The sequence below is a fragment of the Camponotus vicinus genome, unplaced genomic scaffold, assembly GCF_025532165.1.
Source record: "Camponotus vicinus isolate PSW18456_S1 unplaced genomic scaffold, iyCamVici1.0 SCAF_12, whole genome shotgun sequence".
In the NCBI taxonomy this organism is placed as follows: Eukaryota; Metazoa; Arthropoda; class Insecta; order Hymenoptera; family Formicidae; genus Camponotus; species Camponotus vicinus.
In genome coordinates this window covers 9167806-9182047 of record NW_028141948.1, presented here as the reverse complement: position 1 = coordinate 9182047, position 14242 = coordinate 9167806, and the positions used below count along the sequence as shown (strand labels likewise).

Sequence of the window (14242 nt, the reverse complement as noted above, 5' to 3'; positions counted from 1 at the left end):
GGAGGGAACACACCTTTAGAGCACCAGATAATAACACTTGATAATCTAATATACTGATGTTTACTATGATTAACGAAATATAAATACAAGAAATCGATAATGCTCATTCATCGTAACATTCGCTAATCTAACAGCGCGGGTGCAAAAGGGGCCTCTCGATTTTGGCAACCAACTTGTACACAAGTAGAGATTCGCATCAAGTAACTTTTCGTAAAATTGTAAAGGGATCACAAAGTTTTTCGCGCGACGAGAGAAAAAGTTACGGAATCCTGTTTATAAATTATATGGCAATCAATTAAGAGGCGTTAATAAAGTTTCCGAGGACCGATTTTACATGCGCGCTTCTCTCTCTCTGTCTCTCTCTCTATCACAATTACACTTATATAAATATACCTATAATTTATACTTCTTTCGACTCGGCCACTCTTCGTGCACATCATGTCTACACGCACACTCACACGCACGTTGATTTTACATACCGGTATCTATTGCGACGAGATAGGCTTGAGTATAATTCATATCAAGTGTAGAATCAGCATATGATCGATAACGCAGTGTGAACGTCGGGAAAAGAAAAATAGAAATCTTTACGGAGATCACAATATCGCGCAAAGAGGCTTTGGATCGCTTTTCCTCGCTTCTCCTCCCCCCATTTTTCACTTTATTTTCCCTCCCGACGATTAGTTATGCGTATTTATTACCTGTATGCGTGATTCGCGTTCAGGATTAGAGGCCCTGGCATTGTTGCACTCCCAAATATAACAACGCTGTACAAAAAACTAACAAACGCTATTCGCAAATTACGCAAAATAGATTACGCGCGAGATAATAACACGAGGCGATATTTTATTATCGGATATATATATATAAGCATTGCGTTATATGCGTATAAAAAAAATACATGTTTGTGTTCCGTATGCGGTCGCATCAATGTGTGTCACGTTTCCGCCGGTTTTCTGGCGAATATATAAGTATGGCGCAAATAGAGTGCGGATATTAAGTCTCTCTATAACAGATATATAATAAATATATAATATTTAATATAACAACACTCACAACATAATTTTATATATTTATATATATGTATATATTTATATATATCCGGAGCTAATTTGGAGGGGGACGTATTCCTAAAGCAATTCCCGTTTTTCTCTTTTTTATTTTAGATAACATACGCGAGAGTTTCCGTACGCAAAGCCGTTTAACGACAAATAACGTAATACATATCTTATATATTTTGCTACATACAAAGTTAACGATAAGTTAGCGCAATTTATATAATGCAGCGATCATTTCCAATTATTTCTTCAGAGTATTTCGCTCAATTTTACCCGTCAGGTTCCTATATCTTCGATTATTGCGGACGGCTGTTTTCTCGATTTCTCTCGTGTTTTTTTTTTTTTTTTGACCATTTCGTTTGTCGGGAAAAGTTGTACGTTTGGTTCAACGATTAAATTATGCATTGATATAATCTGCGAGATATTCTAAGAAATCGATTATCGCAAGGTACATTCAGTTAAGCTATATATTAAGTAATACATAGACACAAGTATAATCTGATCTTTATTTTCGATAATAAATCTAGTTCTAATGAAATGTAGATCGAAAACGCAAAATTATGCAAGTGCTAAAGAAATAATTTTCAGACAATAAGAAAAAATCTATGTAAAGAAAAACATGATAAATAATTATTATTAATTAGTGTTACACAAAAATAGAAATAAAAACAATAAAATATATTTGTAGATCGTTTTAAATAATTACAAAAAAAACACGAAAAGTGTAAAAGTATGAAAAATAAGACATTTGTACATTAAGTTTTGCATTTCCGGTTTACTGGTACGTTCTACGATACTGTGTATGCGTAGTATAATGCACGTGCAATTTAATTCCTTTATCGAGCAACACAGATTCAGAATAGACGAAATAAATGCCATGAAAATCGCTCGTTGATTCGTTCACGAACAAAAGAAATAAAAAAAAAAGAGTAATCTTCCGTGCGCCTCGAGACTTACAAACGCGATTTGCGAATTACATTTTGTAATTATATGATTACTATACTCTCTAAGCCCGGCGATTACTTCTCTCTCAATTTCGGTTTTTACATGATTACAAAGTGTACGGTGTCATCAAGCATGATCGCGCTTAACGTTACCAAAATGGAGCCCCGGTGCTGATTATTAAACGCAGACTCTTTCCCGTTTTTTTTTCTCCTCCTTTTTTTTAGAATGTTTTATCCGACACATCGTGCACACAGGCATAAGACGATACACGGAATTCCGCTGTATATACGCGCCGTTCTTCTTATTTCTCAGACCCAGGATAAAATTCAGGATATTCTCATTCGGTTTCAGCGACATTGGTCCCTTTTTTTTTATCTTATCTTAATTCTTAATATCTTCGCGTTTCCTGCCTGACCCTCTCCAAAAGCAATGATACCAAGATCGTTGAACTGAAATCAAACTTGGGGATTTTAACACAGGTCTGGAGAAACAAAAAGAACTTTACGTGACAATGCGCTTTATACGTGTAACATATATATATATATATATATATATATATATATATATATATATATATATATATATATATATACACATACATATATACATATACATATGTATATATCTTTACAAATTATATATCTCTTAGAAAGGAAAAAGGTACCATCATCAATAGTCTCAAGACTCTACTCACTTAATTACTCTATATTGCAACAATGTTAATTTTCTCTTATCTCATTTTTTCTTATATTATAATTTATATTATTTTTTGTTAACGCATTATATATATATATATATATATATATATATATATATATATATATAAACTTAGATATTAACATCAAATTTGCACGCATTTGCGACTGCCTCTTCAATTCTTCGTTCCGAAGAACGGAACGATATATCTATTTTTTTCAAGCACGCTCAGTCTCTCCAACAAATGTAATACAAGTTCTCTGTATTCTAAATAGAATATAACGCAGGTAAATGCAGATGATTCAAGAAAATAGCGATAACCTGCATAACAACAGTTCTTTGTGTGCATTAAACGATTGACTAGTCATTACAAAAGAATCTCACGACAAATACTACATCGTGGACTATCGTCGAAATATCAAGCTAAATAAATAGTATATTTCAACAACGATAGTTCTCCCTCGAAAGTACAAGTATTAACTACTAAAAAAGAAAGTACATAAAAAAGAATGTACATAAATTCCATCAATTAATGTAAAAATCTTAATGACGAGTTTGTCGATTCGTGTAGAATTCATTAACAAACAAAGCTCGCAAAAAGTACATTCACACATAAGTAAAAATACAACTCATCACAACGGAAAAGTTAGATGCGTTTAACAAATTGCCGATCTAATCCGTAGCAAGCAAACGTTTCGATAAATCTTTGAATAAAAATTCACACGCGCAACTTGGGGAAATACTGTATAAATTAAAGCACTTAATACATCTTGTACACTATCGTGAAAATTAATAGAAGAATGTGACGCCGCGAAGAAAGAAAAATTAAGTAAAACTTAATGAAAGAAGTACATTGGTATAAACTCGTTCTCTCTAGCGCTTCTCTCGATGATCGTCGAGGACAAATTAGGATACCGTCTAACTTGAACTTTAGAAATCACTGCATCGCTCGTACGGGCAACAATTCCATTTATCGAGGTGTTCTCGAGGGAGCTTATCACAAGATTCACTGAGATCCGAGGGGAATTTTTGACGTTACGTCGATTTCGTCGAATCGATGTGCTGAGGACGGCAATTGTTCTTTCGTAGAGAAATCCGTCCAGCGATCATCGAGATTTGCGTGTGATACGCGAGTCCATAAATTGCTAATTAATTTGATAATAAATTAGTATCGAGACGAGGGGATGCGGCGCGCCAAAAAGTAGACATCCGATTTGCAGCCGATTATATCTAAGTTCAAGGAGAGGAGAGTCTGATCTCCACGCCCGCAAGATATCTGCTTTTACGAGTTTTGATACATATACACATCGTAATCCTAGACACTAGTAACAATACGTAGGTACACGGTATAGCTGTAATTTTTTTTTCGAAATAACGCACGAGACCGTCTTTAATGTTTTTTTTTCTCTTTTTAAAGCGTAGGCCGGACTAACCCGTCTCTTTCTCTCTCTTCCTTTCTCTGGAATTTGATTCATTCTCCGTCAATTTGAATCTTCAAAAAAGCCGACTTATTCTGTAAATCTCCGTTTTGACTAGATTTATAGAGTAAATGCACATACGTCAACGAAGCTTCGAGCGCTACCTCTCGATTCCTCATTCACCAAGAGCATTCTCTTTTATCATAGATATACTCTTCGAAGCGAGAGTTTTTTAATCGACATTAATTGTCCCGATAACGCTCGCGTGTCTCTCCACATTCGTGACGTCGTCAAACATGATTAGAGATCAACGATCATCGATCGTCTTGCGTCTTCATCAGGTACCTTTACATCGAGACGGTTTTCTATCGCGTCGACGGGCCGAATGAAATAGATATAAATATTAGATAAGTCACGGGACAAGAAAAAAACAAACGCCGACAGACATAAGCGAACGAGTAACGCTAATTGATAAATTCCCGATTACGTCGTCGAACCGGATCACGGGGGCGATCCTGTGAATCAACATTACACGCGAAGATGTATACGGAAAAAAAAGTATCGACACGGTCTCGATCGGACGGTCAATACCTGTTACGCTTAGAACACTATAATTTGCTGGTCGATAATTATTGCTGTACAAGCGAAAGCTGTTGGAACGATCAGCCACAACGTTCGCCCCGATGTGACCATTGTTGTTGTTGTTGTTGATGATGATGATGATGATGATGATGATGATGATGATGATGATGATGATGATGATGATGATGATGATGATCACGATGATGATGATGATGATGACACGCGAAAGCGACGAGCATTGTGTGTCTTGCACTTCAAGTATATATTATACATATATATATATGTAAGAGCTCTCCGTGTGTACCGTCAACGTCGCGTGCTTCTTACGTCTTATAGGATCTAAAAATTGTGCAACAAATGCTCGACGTATGGCCACGAAAGTCCCTTTTCCTGGACACCCCCGATTGTCCTTGAATGAGATGCACAAGAAACCCGCGCTTCGAGTCCTGCACAGGCTCGAAGCGCGCGCTGGCATTTACAGGCTCGCGCGGTATCCGGGAAATGAGGACGTCCTCCCATTCCTCCACGTGTGTGTATGTGTGTTCCTTCTTACTCGCGGGTCTAAGATCTAGGAAGGACATAAAAATGTACGGTTACACAACAACGACGATATATCACGACACCGAGTCGGCGCGTGTCGTCGCCGACGAGCCGCGTTACCACCAGCGAGTGGGTGGAGAGGGCCTACAAACTTGGAGCTGAAAGAGTTGCGCTATAATGTAGCTCGTCGACGAAGACACGCGCCAAAGAGATTCCCGCTAATAACTCGCACGATTTTGACGCTGCTGTCGATTCTGCGCTCTCGCTTCACAATTACTACGTTTAAACACTAAGTTTCTTTTTTTTGCTTACAACTTATCGTTATATCTCTATAATTCTACCTACGCGTTATTAGAATCATCAATGGCAACTCTCTCGCATTCGCGCCAAAGATTCAAGACCGTAGTTTTCGAAAAGTGGGGCTTGACAATTTGCGGTTCGTCCTCTCGCGTATATTGAAAACGCGTGAGTTTGTTGAATCTTTGGCGCAAATTGGACGATGCACACTTCGACGCACACTGAAGTCTGAATGTATCGTGTTGTATCTGCTGCATGTTCATTCCTTTTTGTCCTCGCCATTCTTGATCGAAATTATGCCGACTCGAGAGGACGAAGACGATTTACTGATACATAACTACAACGTCAACGTGCCACGTGCTTAAAAGTCACTAACAAAATATTACTATTACCCACTCTTATATCTAAAGAGTTTTCAGCTTACTATGTAGATTAAGTACACGAGTTCAAGCCTGTTCAAAGATACCTATCTAGAGACAACACATTTAAGGATCGCGAAAGGTGCATCAAAATCGCTAGATGGACTTGTTGCTTTTGCTCGGCATTTTGGTAAATTTGATATTTTTCTCTATGTATAATACATTCTCTCTCTCTCTTGCTCTCTCTTTCTCTTTTGCTAATGTGTATTATATTCATGGCTATATATGTACTATATGCACCCCACACGCCTTTTCAAAATCGTAAGAGGCGCCGAGAATCGCAAGTGTGCAAATTTATATATATGCTCGCCGCGAGAGTTTGTTCCTTTCTGCCTTCTTTTAGTGTTACGAATCGCTTCCTCTCGCTTGCCTCCATGCCTTACTAAAATAAATTAGATTTATATATGTATACGTATATGTGCATATATATATATATATATATATATATATATATATATATATATGCACATACACATACATATGGATATAATCTATATTTGTATGTACTTTGGAGACCACCAGTGGACTCTCTTTCAATCTATAATGCTCAAGTTCTACTCAAGTATGAAATGACGCGCGCTCGCCCGATTTAGATCGTATCCTGCTCGATCTCTATCACGCGAGCGCGATTATTCTTTTTTTTTCTTCTTTTTTACCTAGATCCTATCGGAGAAGCGCTGCGAGATGCTCCTCTGTGTGTATGTGTGTATACGTGTGTATGTGTAAAGCTCGACGAAAACTTTCGACCTCGTTCGATTGGCGCTGGACAACAGCCAAACGAAACGAAAGCCGATTTTTCGATTCTCCCTACGCTGATCTACCCTAATGCATAGATTCTTATACACATAAACTCGTCGTTTATAAATGTTGGAATTACTTAAAACTTAAGCCCAGCTTATGTTCAGTCTTCGTCGTAGCGTTAATCCGTCGAAAATTCTACGTTTTTAAGAACTAAACTCGACTTATTTTTTAAGTAATATTCAGTTAAATTTAAATTTTTTCCATGGACATTATTTTCTTGCTCGTATTACGACAATGTTATTTTCTCGTAATAGAAATTTTCAAACAATAAAATACGTTATAAGTGCCAAGCCGTTATGTAAGTATAAATTCGATTTGTACATCTACTTAACGTAATCTTAAATATTATCAGATCAAAACTCAATTGCGTTTGTAATATTTGAAAAATATTTTCAATATTTTCAATTTCACTCTATACGCGCAATTGTCACCGACAAAATCATCCGATAAAATTCATTAATAAGAAACGTTTTAATTAAAAAAAAATAGAAATGAAAATAATTACAAAAAAACAAAGTGTTAAAAAGCCGGCAAAAACCGGTATTTTTCCTCTTTCAAATTTGTTCAATCTCCTATCTTATATAAATCTATACGAAATTGGAATCTCATTGCGCGTTTCTAGTAACATTAAATATAATTTAAGTATGTATCACTTTAAAAAGTGAATCGGTTGATCGCCCAGCGATCATCCGTACCATTTTGTACGAGAGCCTATCTTTTCTTTCATTTGTACCGCGCCACAATAAACAGTAATTGCGTTTCCCAGCAATTTGTTTTCATACAGTCGTAAAATTCTCTCGATTACTGCTTCTACTTCCGGTAACACTGACTCTCTAGTGCTCATCGCAAAAATGATAGTAAAAAATTTGCAATTTCTGCCAATCTCGCACAATATGCCTTAATAAAATACGCCCTTCTAGCATTCGTACCGAATCAATTCGTCGCGCTCCTGCAACGGTGAAAAAATATCTCCGCAAAAACGCAAATTCTCAAGAAAATGAAACTCTGATATTCTCTTGATGGCTTGGCTAACATTTCCGAATTCTCAGTATTTCGGATCGCCACCAATGTGCTTCAATTAGTCGAAGACTTCCATCCTCGCAGTGAACAGATGTATCATCTCCATCAGACTAATTGGCCAAAGGAGACCTCGAGCAGCTTCAAAACGCCGATTTCCAACTTTGCGTTGTTTAGCGCATCCGCCACCTTGTTAAGCGGGAAGTATTAGGACGATATTAATTTTTCGGTTCCACATCCTCCACAGTGATTTATCATCTCTTATTGCGCTGCAAACCTGGCTGGATTAAAGTCCTTGTTGACCATGGAGAAACCGCGAAATTCCTCTTGATTGATGTAGCTCACTTCCTCCGCGTCTTCCGGCGTCAATACAGGATCCTCCTTCGTGAATTCCGTATCAAAGTTCATAGCGTCTTTCTCATTTTTCTGAAAATTTCGATCGCATTACATGGAATAATCGCTTTATTATTTACTTATTTAAAAACTAATACAAAAGCGAAATGCATAAAACTCACAATTTTAGGTCTAATTGGTGGTTTCACTCTGCGCGCTTCAAGCGCTTCCCAATCCATGTGTTGGAAAAATGGATGGACCTTTATGGCATTTTCGCCGCCATTGGCTGCGACACAACCTAATCGCTTGGCAGGATTTTTAGTCATGAAACCTTTCAAAATAGACACGGCTTCCTTGGAAATCCATATCGGATACAGTACATCATCTCGTAAAATCGATTCAAAGAGTTCATCCTCGTTATCGGCTTCGAACGGTGGCTGTCCAGCCATCATCTCATACATTAAAACACCGAGAGCCCACCAATCGACGCTGGCACCATATTGCAATTCCTGCAGTATCTCGGGAGCTATATAATCCGGCGTGCCGCAAAATGTCGATGTGGTCGTTTGCCCTTCAATTATATTCTCTTTACACATTCCAAAGTCTGCCAGTTTACAATGTCCTTCCGAATCAAGCAGTATATTATCCAGTTTTAGATCGCGGTATATAACGTGATTTTTATGGAGAAACTGAAGGGCGAGTGTCACTTCCGCCGCGTAGAAGCGTGCCCTTGCTTCGTCAAACTTTCGAGCCTTCTGAATATGGAACATGAGATCACCTGAAACAGATTAGAAAACACAATAATGCAATATTAAATGCGAGTAAAAAAACCATGTTTTATATATTTTATTAAAGCGAAATATACGACTTGTATGTACCTCCATTCACGTATTCCATAACAAAGAAGAGTCGGTCAATCGTTTGGAAGCAACTGTGGATGGCTGTTAGAAAAGGATGCTTAGCCGCTAATGCCAAGATTCTTTTCTCTGTCATTGTGCAGTCCACATCATCATCTTGAATAATGACGTCTTTCCTCAAGATTTTCACGGCATAAATCTCGTCGGGGTTACTTTTTCGTTCCACTAGCATCACTTTACCGAAACTGCCTTTACCGAGGACCTTAATAAAATTAAAATCGTGTATACCGAATTTTCTTGGTTCACTGCCATTAACAGGCACTGCGTTTTCATTGGCATTAATTGGTGTTTCCGCTCCTTTCGCTTGTAAAATGTCCGTCGCATCCGTAACTGTAACTGTAGGTGTTGGCGGACACGCGGATCTGTAATTGATTTTCGGAGTTTTGACTTGCTTGTCCGCAGAAATGTTCATTGTTTTCAGAATATCGGCCATAGCTTTGGTATTGATACCGCAACTGTTCGGTACATTCTTCTGACATCGTTTATGAACGTTCATGTTACAAGCTGTATAAAAAATATGATATGGTTTAATAAGTTAATTAAGTTAAATTAAGTTTTAATAAGTTAATCAAGTTTTTTTTCTTCAAAGAAAGAAAATTTTTGAAATATAAATTATTGTGCTCGTTAATTTACCTTCGCATTGTAAACCTTGCTTGAATAAACCATACAATAGGGATCCACAGTGGTCACAAAATGTAAATCTCTTGTAATTATGAACAACAAAGCGATGTGGCATGTCTATGCTGAAGCGCGGGCTCTCTGTGTCTTGATTCGACTGTAATCCAGTTCCCTTATCCTAAGTGAATAATTTGAAGAAAAAAAAACAGAAATAACAAACTAATAGAATAAAAGAAAAAAATCGATAAAATCTAATAAAATCTAATAAAATTAATCGTATTTGATATAAAAAAAATTTGATATAAAAAATCTTACATATGTATATATAATATTTAGCTATTAAAATTATCAATAATAATTATCAATAACTAATTGAAAAGTGTAAACATAATATATAATAATCTCAATAATAACAATGTCCAAAAAATTGCTCATAATAGTTTTATCTTATATCACATCATTTTAAAGAATACTAATGAACCTACCTCATCTCTCATTCCTGGACATTTGGTTATCACCAATTTGTGACATCTTTTGTGAACTACGCAAGTGCATACTGAAACAGTATTACAACAAATATCTCCTTGTAGAAATATTCATCTCTGAAATGTAACTCTAAATATTGCACGTCTAAAGCTGGTTACATGCGTGATTAAAAAATTATTTATATTTAATATCGCATAATAAGCATAAAAATAAAATCATAATTTATTTAATATTACCTCAGAATCGGCAAAAGCTGCAGTATCGAAAATGGTTATTGAGCTCTAAAATGGCGTAGATAATCAGGGAATTTTTATCAAAGAATAACATGCAAGAAACTAAACAAATTCCCATTTTGCCACAAATTTATATTCTAGCAATAGAGTAGATAATTCATAGAAGAAAATAATTCACAAAAGAAACCTCGTATAATCATTACATTAAAAATCAATATTAAAATCTTTATGTAATAATAGTTGATAAAATTGAAAAAATTTTATAACAAATAGTTGATAAATAAATTGAAAAATCTTTATCACAAAATAGATTAATCCCTAGCCGAGATCATAAGTACATATCCGTAGTAAACTGAAAGTGTATGAAGAAGGCGATTGTAGAGCTGCAGTGATTGTAAAAATAAAACATTAAAAAAAATAAAAGCTGCATTAAAGTCAATCGATTAAGAACTTTAATCGTCGTGATTTTTCTCATTGTAAAACTAATCAACACATATTCTTAACTGCGCTACATTCATACATAATAGTGCAGCACAAGCAGATACATAATTATAATCTGTTAATAACAGTGTATGTGTCTTCTCACCTTGACACTGATAGCCCTGCTTGCCCAAGCCCCTGAAATACAACAGACAAAACACGTCACATTGTATCCTTATTATACCCCTTTTAAGACACATAGGTTTGCCTTCTTCAACCATATTTAGTCATCATTTACAATAGACACCTGATAAAAAGGGTTTTTGCCATTGATTAAAAAAGAATGATGAAATATTAAATAAAATCATAGTTGGTGTGTATCTTCCCTAATTTTATTCCAATTAGTTGTTATTAAAAAATATTGCCAATTGAAACAGCTTATATTGCATAAATGCTCCAACACCTCGATACCTTTAGATGGATTTAGCGGATTATATCATAAGGCATGTGCTCTTGTAATAAAACCCAAGCATGCAATCTGTCCAAAGAGGAAAAATTTGTTCCCTTGTATAATGTTTGAAATACACCCTGAATGTAGCAATACCACAAGCTCTGCTTTTATTATCTACATTTGTGTGCATATTTGTTGAATTTTAAAATAGCTGTATAATAATTTAATCCTTTGAGCTAAACTATCGTTAACCACACATGTAAATTAATAAAGATAATATTCCTTCTTGTATTATTAAATTAGATTACAAGAAAGGACCCAAAAAAATCCCTAATCGTGCAACTCTTTGTTTACATAATGAATATATTTATATGCAATATCAATTTTGAAAAAGGCTACAATATTCTTTATAACTACAGTATTCTTATAACCATGAATAGAATATACACCACTTCAAGCATGCTCCCATTTACCAAATATTTCGTAATAGTACACACTCGGCTCTCGAAGATAGTATCGAGAAGTACTTGCGCGTAAAACCTTAAGCAACGAGAAGCAATGGTACGCACATAAGCATACATACCATATAAATTCACGGCAGTGCGAACAGAATGTTGGTTGCCTCAGAAAGGTAGCCATGAATTTGTGCCCGTTCACTTGATGAATCCTTCGTCGCATCGCACCCCTCCGACGATAAAAGCCCTGTCTTTCCTTAAATTCTCGGCGCGGTTCCTTGCTGGAGCTGATACTGCTGATGCTTCTACCGATATTTTCTCCATCGCCTCCTGTGCTGCAACTCGATTGCCGATCTAAAATATTAAATCAAAGTATATCGAGATTCACGTACATTTGTCAAATATTGTAAAATATTTTTTCTTACCTTGATCATTCCATTGCAAATCTATTTTCACTCTCAGTTTTCCTTGAGGTTCCAAGTCAACCTGTAATTTTTATTTATATTGTTATTAATATATATATATATATGTGTGTCAATATATGTATATGTAATATTTACATATAATATTTAAATAAATATTATTTATTTAAATATGTGAAATGTTTCAATTTTTAAAACTTGTCACATACATATCAATGTACAAACTTGATAAGAAAAATACCTTCTTTTAGAAAGTATTTATATCAAAGAAAATGTGACATAATTTAAAAACGGAATAAGAATAAATAAGTAGATTATAAAACAAAAGAGATACACATACAAAATTTAAATATTAATTGCAATCTAATCTGTCTCTATTTATATACAACATTCGAAGTATACAGACTTGGATGTTATTCATTTCAATTAGTCACAATGATGATAGAATCGAGAATAAAGAAAAAATCAACTCGCAATCCCGACACCATTGTATATTTATACATTCCACCTGACTTAAGTTTAGCGAAAGATCAAAGGGACAGATCCGCGACTAACCCAGAAGTCGGTGGTCTTGCCGTTCCGATTGACGAGCTCCTCGAACGGGATGCTGCAATTGGCAACGAAGTAATCCGGCGGCAGTGCCGCGTCGTGGAAGACGGTGAGGCCCAGCGTGACCGCGTCCTGCACCTCGTAGGTGAAGGACTCGTTCCACACCGGGTCGAAGGTCTTTGGCTTCGTGGACGAGCGATCCAGGTGGTTCTCGTCGACGTCCAGTTGCACGTAAGGATCGAGTATAGGCTCATCCTGCCAGAACTTGCGCTGCTTGTCGGTCGCGCGAAGCCCCACCGCCTCGCAGATCTCGATCTTGATCGTGCCCGTAAACATCGCGATCCGTCGTGACGCGACGAGTGACAGGACAGGACGGGAATTGAAGACGCGGCGCTCTGTCCAATCGACGGACTGTCACGCCTGACGAGCCGATGACACTTTGGCGCGCGCCGCGAATAGGTTATCCGGAATCAAGCTCGCGGACGATATCCGAGACTGCCAATCCGACCAATCGTTGAACAACAGGGGGAGTCTGGGGTTCCGTTGTCGCGGGCGCACGCCAAACGAGCACGGAATACGAGAGACTCGATCGTCTCTCTCTCTCTCTCTCTTTGACCGAAGAAATACGTCGCTATCCGTCTCGTTCTATCTCGCTCCTCTCGAGTCGGAGCTCGTGCCTCCTTTTCTCTCCTCACGCTTCACCTGTCCCTTTATCGTTCCTTCTCCTCTCTCCTTCTTCCGCTCCCTCTATCCACTCTCTCTTTCTCCCTCTCTCTCTCGCCGCTTCTGCCCGTCGAGCTTCTACCTCCTTCTCCTCCGCGCCGCCTTTTCCAGTACCTCCTGCCACGAGCACCGACGAGAACACCGTGCAGTTATAAACACTCCGCCTGGCGCTTGACGTGCGCGCATAACAGGAACCCGCGCGCCGATTTTGCGGATCGCGACACGATGAGGGGATGACGGCGCGATGACGGCGTCCGCGACGATGCGGCGACAACCGCGAGGCGCGAGTACGAGGCCTGCCCTCGTCCCCTCGCTGTCCTCCTGACACCCATCGGGCTCTCTCTCCTCGCGCGCGCTCTTCGATCTCCCTCTCTCTCTCTCTCTCTCTTTCTCTCTCTCTCTCGCTACGAGTTTAAGGCGACGACCCGCTTGTACTGTCCCCGCGACTTCTCCTCGGCGACGCGCACCACGTTCCGTCGCAGGCGGATCAGCGATCGCGAGACGAGCGTGACGTATCCATGTATGCTCTCTTCTCGGAGCAAGAGCGACGCCAGGAACGACTGGATCCTCCGCGCGCACCGACCGACCCGTACGGACCCGTTCGAGAACCGCTCGATTGGTCGTTCGCGCTCCGCGCAAACCACGACTCGACCCGATCAACGTCGACCGCGCCTCGGCCGTCTCCGGGCGTTTCCGAGTCGCGCACGAGTCTGTTCGTCTTTCGGCCGCACGCTCTCTCCTCTCTCTCTCTCTGTCTTTCTCTCTCGCTCTTTTTCTCTCTGCAGCCTCCTGCAGATTTTTTTCGAAAAAAACAGGAAATTTATATATCTTTGTTTCATTTTAAAAAATATAATTAAAATAA

The 14242-nt window shown here is 38.1% G+C and overlaps 1 protein-coding gene across 4 annotated transcripts; it reads right to left on the bottom strand.

Annotated features, from left to right (window-relative positions):
* Positions 1-399: 399 nt before the first annotated feature.
* Positions 400-14043, bottom strand: Pkc98e (Protein kinase C). Of its 4 annotated transcripts, none has more exons than XR_014436157.1 (10): positions 12664-14043; positions 12112-12172; positions 11815-12040; positions 10947-10978; positions 10127-10197; positions 9657-9819; positions 8985-9527; positions 8289-8884; positions 7686-8199; positions 400-6337 (listed from the first exon to the last, which is right to left on the bottom strand). XR_014436157.1 is itself a non-coding variant. In XM_083085321.1 (10 exons), exons 1-10 carry the CDS (start codon positions 12991-12993, stop codon positions 7947-7949), a joined length of 2187 nt encoding a protein of 728 aa, XP_082941447.1. In that variant the 5' UTR covers positions 12994-14043; the 3' UTR covers positions 6368-7946. The 4 variants fall into 4 exon arrangements, 2 of the variants coding, with proteins under 2 accessions (XP_082941447.1, XP_082941448.1); XR_014436158.1 differs by having other exon boundaries at positions 400-5267; XM_083085321.1 differs by lacking the exon at positions 400-6337 and having other exon boundaries at positions 6368-7962; positions 8051-8199.
* Positions 14044-14242: the final 199 nt, after the last annotated feature.

Excerpts from the sequence above, each read along its gene's own strand:
- Pkc98e (XM_083085321.1), bottom strand. The coding sequence starts at position 12,993 with ATGTTTACGGGCACGATCAAGATCGAGATCTGCGAGGCGGTGGGGCTT. Across the intron at positions 12,041-12,111 it reads TTTGCAATGGAATGATCAAG|ATCGGCAATCGAGTTGCAGC; the intron begins GTAAGAAAAAAT and ends TTAATATTTTAG. Across the intron at positions 9,820-10,126 it reads GTCCAGGAATGAGAGATGAG|GATAAGGGAACTGGATTACA; the intron begins GTAGGTTCATTA and ends TTATTCACTTAG.